General features: G+C 44.9%; 1 protein-coding gene across 1 annotated transcript; it reads left to right on the top strand.

Annotated features, from left to right (window-relative positions):
* The first annotated feature begins 1,860 nt into the window (after positions 1 to 1,860).
* On the top strand, positions 1,861 to 7,253 carry LOC123035331 (zinc finger protein 2 homolog). Its single transcript, XM_044453375.1, has 3 exons — positions 1,861 to 2,146; positions 4,174 to 4,443; positions 6,036 to 7,253. The coding sequence occupies exons 1-3, from the start codon at positions 2,077 to 2,079 to the stop codon at positions 6,959 to 6,961; spliced, it is 1,266 nt and encodes a 421-aa protein (XP_044309310.1). The 5' UTR covers positions 1,861 to 2,076; the 3' UTR covers positions 6,962 to 7,253.
* Positions 7,254 to 7,260: the final 7 nt, after the last annotated feature.

Below are 7,260 nucleotides of genomic sequence, written 5' to 3'. Positions count from 1 at the left end.
TAAGTAGATGTTTTTCTGGAACTCCCTAGCTTTCTCCATGATCCAGCGTATGTTGGCAATTTGATCTCTAGTTCCTCTGCCTCTTCGAAACCCTGCCTGTACTTCTGGTAGTTCTTGGTCCACATACTGCTGGAGCCTAGCTTGTAGGATTTTGAGCATAACTTTGCTAGCATGTGAAATGAGTGCAATGGTGCGGTAGTTTGAACATTCTTTGGCATTGCCCTTCTTTGGAATAGGAATGTAAGCTGACCTTTTCCAAGCCTGTGGCCACTGTTGAGTTTTCCAAGTTTGTTGGCATATTGAGTGTTGCACTTTTACTGCATCGTCTTTTAAGATTTTGAATAGCTGAGCTGGAGCACTGTCACATCCACTAGCTTGGTTGTTGCTCAGACTTCCTAAGGCCCATTTGATTTCACATTCCAGGATGCCTGGCTTGAGGTCAGTGACCACCCCATTGTGGTTATCAGGGGCGTTAAGCTCTTTCTTGTATAGTTCTTCTGTTTAATCTTGCCACCTCTTCTTAATCTCTTCTGCCTCTGTTAGGTCCCTGCATTTTGATCCTTTATCATGCCCATCTTTGCATGAAATGTTCCATTCATATCTCCAATTTTCTTGAAGAGATCTCTGGTCCTCCCTGTTCTGTTGTTTTCTTCTATTTCTTTGCACTGTTCATTGAAGAAGGCATTCTTATCTCTTCTAGCTATTTTCTGGAATTCTGCATTCAATTGGGTGTATCTTTCTCTTTCTCCCTTGCCTTTCGCTTCCCTTTTGCTTTGCTGCATTTCTTTTTCTTTGGGATGGTTTTAGTTGCTACCTCTTGTACAATGTTGCAAACCTCCATCCATAGTTCTTCAGGCACTCTTTCTATCAGGTCTAATTCCTTAAATCTATTAGTCACCTCTACTGTATATTCATCAGGGATATGATTTAGGTCATACCTGAGTGGCCTAGTGCTTTTCCCTACTTTCTTCAATTTAAGCCTAAATTTTGCAACAAGAAGCTCATGATCTGAGCCACAGTTGGCTCCTGGTCTAGTTTTTACTGACTGTATAGAGCTTCTCCATCTTTGGCTGCAGACCACATAGTCAATCTGATTTCTGTGTTGACCATCTGGTGATGTCCATGTGTAGAGTCTCTTGGATTGTTGGAAAAGAGTGTTTGTTATGACCATCGTATTCTCTTGACAAAATTCTACCAGCCTGTGCCCAGCTTCATTTTGTACTCCAAGGCCAAACTTGCCTGTTATTCCGGTTATCTTTTGGCTTCCTGCTTTAGCATTCCAATCCACCAGGATGATAAGGACATCATTTTTGGATGTTAATTCTAGAAGGTGTTGTAGGCCTTCATAGAACCGGTCAACTTCAGCCTCTTCAGCACCAGTGGTTGGGGCATAGACTTGGACTACTGCTATGTTGAATGGTTTGCCTTGGATTCGAACTGAGATCATTCTGTCATTTTGGAGATTGTATGCCAGTACTGCTTTTCCTACTCTTTTATTGACTATGAAGGCTTCTCCATTTCTTCTGAGGGATTCTTGCCCGCAGTAGTATACCTGATGGTCATCTGAATTAAATTCACCCAGTCCTGTCCATTTTAGTTCACTGATTCCTAAGATGTTGATGTCCAGTCTTGTCATCTTTTGTTTGACCACATCCAGCTTGTCCTGATTCATGGATCTTACATTCCAGGTTCCTATGGAGTATAGATCTTTGCAGCATCGGACTCTCCTTTCACCACCAGATACATCTGCAACTGAGTGTCGTTTCGGCTTTGACCCAGTTGCTTCATTCTTTCTGGCGCTACTAGTACCAGCCCTCTGCTCTTCCCCAGTAGCATATTGGACACCTTCCAACCTGAGGGACTCATCTTCGGGCGTCATGTCTTTTTGCCTTTTGGTCCTGTCCATGGGGTTTTCATGGCAAAGAGACTGGAGTGGGTTGCCATTTCCTTCTCCAGTGCATCACATTTTGTCAGAGCTTTCCGCTCTGACCTGCCCGTCTTGGGAGGCCCTGCACGGCATAACTCATAGCTTCATTGAGCTACGCAAGCCCCTTCGCCATGACATGGCAGTGATCCATGAAGGAGAGCAAAAGATACTTCCTGGGAAACTGTGAATTCCAGCGAGGACTATTGAATCATTGTGAAGGTATATAATGTATATTTGGACTAAATGGCCTGTCTACGGTAGCTTACAGCTAAAGGTGAGAGAAAGGAGTGGGGGAGGAATGCCATTTTAAAAGGTGGCTTAACTTGGAAAGCTGTTGCTTTTGAGAAGGAGTACAGGATTGATTCCACAATGCAAAAGCACACAGAAGCCATGTTTTTCTGATAGGATTTATCCAAATTTTCCCAACAGGTCCTGTTCAAGAAATCTGTTCAAAACTTGTGGACTTGAACCTGGGGAAGAGGTACAGCTTGGTCCAGTGCCAAAAAGATGAAAGCATTGGCACCAGCTGACTAGTTTTGAGGAGCACATGACATAAAAGTGAGGCTGCCACAAAAAAGATCCAGAGCCATTCCGACCGGAGGGGCTCATCTTCGGGCGTCATGTCTTTTTGCCTTTTGGTCCTGTCCATGGGGTTTTCATGGCGAAGATACTGGAGTGGGTTGCCATTTCCTTCTCCAGTGCATCACATTTTGTCAGAGCTCTCTGCTAAGACCTGCCTGTCTTGGGTGGCCCTGCACGGCACGCCTCATGGCTTCATTGAGCTACACAAGCCCCTTTGCCACGACAAGGCAGTGATCCATGAAGGAGGTTCGAGGTCTAGGATCAGCTTAATTCACTTTCCATTATTTCTAATGGGGAACATTGATTCAGAGTTCAAACAGCCTCTTAAAATGAGTTAAATCCCAAGTATGAGGCACCACTGAATATGAGGGGGTGTTTATGCCAGGTGTTGTTACAAGGTCTAGTATTTTACTGAAATTGTTTTAGCTGTTTAAATTTTTTTAATATTTTACATGTTAAACATATCTTATGTTTTATGAACTTGTATTTGTGGTTTGTAACTTTTGTGAGCTGCCCAGAGAGCTTTGGCTGTTCACAACAACCAAAGGTTTGAAAATGTTGGAATACCTTGTTGTATGGAAATATAATGGTATCTGGGATTCTAAGATAAACCTCTTTAAATCACCTGTAGAGCAGATGTGTTTTTGGGGAAATAGCCCTGAAGGAAATACAGGGTATAAAAGGGACCCAAAAAGTTGTTGTTCTTTATTTCTTGAGAATATTTTTTCTTCTGCTTCTCAGCCGAAAACGAGCCCCTGAAGTGACATGAATCAGTAAAAGACAGCAGTCCCCACTTGCAGACGTAAAATCTTTAAGAAGGCAACATCCAAGGGAAGAGGAATAGGGAGGGAAGGAAGGAAGGAATTAAAGGCACAATCCTATCTTTATTTTTATTTCAAACTCATATTAGTGTAATACTTTTATTTGACCAACCAAACAATCATAAAGATGAGCACGCTTCTGCGATCTTCAGAATGCGCCATAACGCATGATAGAAGGGGAGGCAGAATAGGAGGGGGAGGGCCTTTTCTATGTTGATTTTGCTTTCTAAAGCTATATCATTTTCCTGAATCCAACCTGTTTTTGGCGTGCTAGCAGAATTCTTGCAGTCTGCAAAGATGACCCTGGGTGTGGAATTTTGCCTTAAGATACAGATTGTCTTGCTGGACCCAGACCAGAGGCAACCCATTCCAGCATTCTTGGAGAGGATGCTGGCAACAGCAAGGTTCATGGGGGATGGAGGGCCATAGCTGCATTCAAGAGCAACCTAGCAGGCAGTGTGGTGTAGTGGTTAAGAGTGTGGGACTGGGGCTCAGGCGATCCAGGTTCTAGTTCCGTTTTCGCCATGGAGCTCACTGGGTGACTTTGGGCCAGACAAAGAGTCTCAGCCCAGCCTGCCTCACTGGGTTGTTGTTGTGCAGAGAAGACTGGGATCAGCAGGGCGAGAATGGTGTGAGCTGCTTTGAGTTTGCTGTAAGAAAAAAAGTGGGATACAAATGCAATAAGTAAATAAATATACTGGGAGAGGTTTCATACAAGCTACAAAATGGAGAGGAGAACTTGTAAGCTGATGGGATCTACATATAGGAACTATGTGGACTGTATGATCTGATTGGGTTTCCCAGTCATCTGATCATCCTGATTGATTCTCCCCTTTCTTCCAGCTGGTGATCGGTGGTTGAGCGAAAACGAGGAACAGAAACCCTTTGCAGAGAGTCCTGAGAAAATGGAGCAACTGCTGGTGTTACTGAAAACGGACAGAGGGAAAGCTATTCTGGGTCAGAGAGAAGCGGATGAGAACCGACACACTCAAAGCTCACACGTTGTGACGCATGAGAGCACCGTCAAAAAGGAGAAATCTTACAAGTGCTGGCAATGCAGCCAGAACTTCAGTAACATCGCAGACCTTCTCACACATGAGAGAACCCACATAGGTGAGAAAATGGGCTACTGGGAGTGGTTTCTTACAACCTGCAGAAAGGAGAGGAGAACTTGTAAGTTGCCTTGAGTTCCTTACTAGCAGAAGAAAGGTGGGATTTAAATGCAATATAATAATAATTTTACCCATCTGAGCTTTACTTAAGAACTTCTGTAGTCAGTCCAGTAATATATTTCAAGTCCACTCTCTTCCCTCCCAGGGCACGAAAGAGCTGCTGATGGACTGAAGGCCATGAGGGTTAGAAGCTGCTCCTTATATATTGTATTCATATTCTACTTGTGCTTGAACAGATCCAGATGGTGTTCTTGGTTCTCCCTTTGCCAATTTTATTGTACGACCACCTAGCGAGGCAGGGCTAGAGAGAGCAGATCCAAGGTCACCTTATAACTGAGTGGGGATTTGAGCTTCATCCCTTTGCTCCTAGTTTTTCACAAGTGGCCTCTCCACTCCTTCAGTCATACAAGACAGGGAATGCATCACTCGACAGAACCGAAAGGGGAAAAGTCCCTCGAGTTCCTGTGGACAACAAGCTAAATATGAGCCAACAATGTGATGAAACCACAGAAAGGGCAAATGTTATTTTGGGATGAATTAATAGAAGTATTACTTCCAAATCATGAGAAGTAGTAAGACTTCACCTGGAATACTGTATCCAGTTCTGTGCACCAAGATGTAAGAAAGATGCAGAAAAATTAGAAAGGGTCCAGTGGAGGGCAACAGAAATGATCCAGGGTTTGGAAACTCTGTCCTGTGAGGAGAGACTGAGAGAACTGGGCATGTTCAATCTTGAGAAGGCTGAGGGGGGACATGATATCCCTCTGGAAGTACCTCAAAGGCTGCCACAGAGAGGAAGGTCAAGATCTCTTCTTGCTGATCCCAGAGTGTAGGACATAAAAGAATCAAGTCAAGCTGCAACAACCCAGATTCAGGCTAGACTGCAGGAAAAGTTTCCTTGCTGTCAGACCAATATGACAGTGGAAGCAGTTACCCAGAGAGGTGGTTGGCTCTCCCATGCTAGAGACATTCAAGGTGAAACTGGACAGCCATCTGAGTGGGACGGTGTGAATTGGTGCCCTGCAACAGCAGGAGGTTGGACCTGATGGTCTTCTTGACCCCGTCCAACTCAACTATTCCATGATAATCCTAGAAACTCCAGCATGGTTGATCTAGGCACCAGTAGGCCCACAGAACGCTTTCTTGCACCCTCAACCCCCTTGTTGTCCAGATCTTATTTCTTAGTGTTGTTTTAATTTTTATTGGTTTAACTGAGAGGCCATAGCTGCACAGCCAAGTGCTGCCTCCTGGCATCATCTTCATTTGGGTTCCAAAGAGCAGTGTTAACATTCCAAATGTGGCCACTGGCTGAAAGAGACTGGGGGGCTCAGGCTCATCGTGCACCCAGGTGCAGGCGCTTCCTGCCACAAGGCTGCTGGTGAAGGGGCAGTGGGGAGCCCCACTTGTTTCTCAGGTGCTTCTCGGGCACACAGTAGAGCTGATGGGATCTACATATAGGAACTATGTGGACTGTATCCTCTGATTGCGTTTCCCAGTCATCTGATCCTGCTTTGATTCTCCCCTTTCTTCCAGCTGCTGATCAGTGGTTGAGCAAAAACGAGGAACAGAAACCCTTCACAGAGAGTCCTGAGAAAACAGAGCAACTGCGGGTGTTACAGAAAACGGACAAAGGGAAAGCTATTCTGCATCAGGGAGAAGCGGATGAGAACCGACACGGTCAAAGCTCACACGTTGTGACGCATGAGAGCACTGTCAGAGAGGAGAAAACTTACAAGTGCTGGCACTGCGGCCAGAGCTTCAGTAGCAGCACAGACCTTCTCACACATGAGAGAACCCACGTAGGTGAGAAAATGTATAAATGTCCCCACTGTGGAGAAAGGGAGAGGATGCGCATGGGACAGAAGCTGAACAAATGCTCACACTGTGGGAACACCTTAGGCTGGAATCCTCGAGGGAGAATCCATGTAGTACAGAAACCTTACACAAGTTCTGAATTTAGAAAAGAGTATATGCAAATATCAGACTTTCTTAATCATCAGAGAATACACGAGCAAAAAAACCCTTATAAATGCTCAAAGTGTGGAGCGAACTTTGATACCTACCTGGGTCTTAAAGCACATCGGAGAACTCACACAAGTGAGAGCCAATATAAATGTTCACACTGTGGAATGTGTTTCAATTGGAGCTCACATTTAAGATTACATGAGCGAATCCACACGGCAGTGTGCTCATATTGCGGGAAAAGTTTCAGCCAGAAATCAGAGCTTGTCGAACATGAGAAGACTCATGCAGCAGAGGGCTCATTTGCATGCCTTACCTGTGGGAAAACTTTTCCAGTCAGTTCAGAACTGGCTGCTCATGTGCGAACTTATGCAGAGAAGTCGTTGAAGTGCTTGGTCTCTGGGAAATCGTTCCAGTGCTCAGAGTGTGGGGATAGCTTCAACCACAACTCGGCACTCACAGTGCACCAGAAAATTCACACAGGTAAGAAATCATAGAAATTCTTGCCTTATAGGAAAAATGTCGGCCGGCATTTGAACTTAACATCCCATAAGAGAATTGACACTGTGAAGTGCTTCTAGTCCAGGAAAAGCTTCAGGCCAAGACTGGAACTTATTGAGTGCAAGCAAACCCATGCAACTGAGGTCCTTTGTGAATTTTGCCCCGTGCAAAACCTCGGTTGTGGAACCAGCGCGGAACTTGTGTGTGAAGCCACACAGAACGGCTGTTCAAATGCTCAGTCTGTGGGGAAAACCTTCAGGAATAGTCTGCAACACTTTGTGCACCAGAAAGACCA

The sequence above is a fragment of the Varanus komodoensis genome, unplaced genomic scaffold (genome assembly GCF_004798865.1).
Source record: "Varanus komodoensis strain SLA01 unplaced genomic scaffold, ASM479886v1 scaffold787, whole genome shotgun sequence".
Taxonomy (NCBI): Eukaryota; Metazoa; Chordata; class Lepidosauria; order Squamata; family Varanidae; genus Varanus; species Varanus komodoensis.
Note: the sequence above shows the minus strand (reverse complement) of the source record. Positions and strands in the feature narration are given on the sequence as shown.

Coding starts and splice junctions, on each gene's coding strand:
- LOC123035331 (XM_044453375.1), top strand. CDS start 2,077: ATGAAGGAGAGCAAAAGATACTTCCTGGGAAACTGTGAATTCCAGCGA. Junction 2,147..4,173: donor ACTATTGAATCATTGTGAAG/GTATATAATGTA, acceptor CCTTTCTTCCAG/CTGGTGATCGGTGGTTGAGC. Junction 4,444..6,035: donor ACATGAGAGAACCCACATAG/GTGAGAAAATGG, acceptor CCTTTCTTCCAG/CTGCTGATCAGTGGTTGAGC.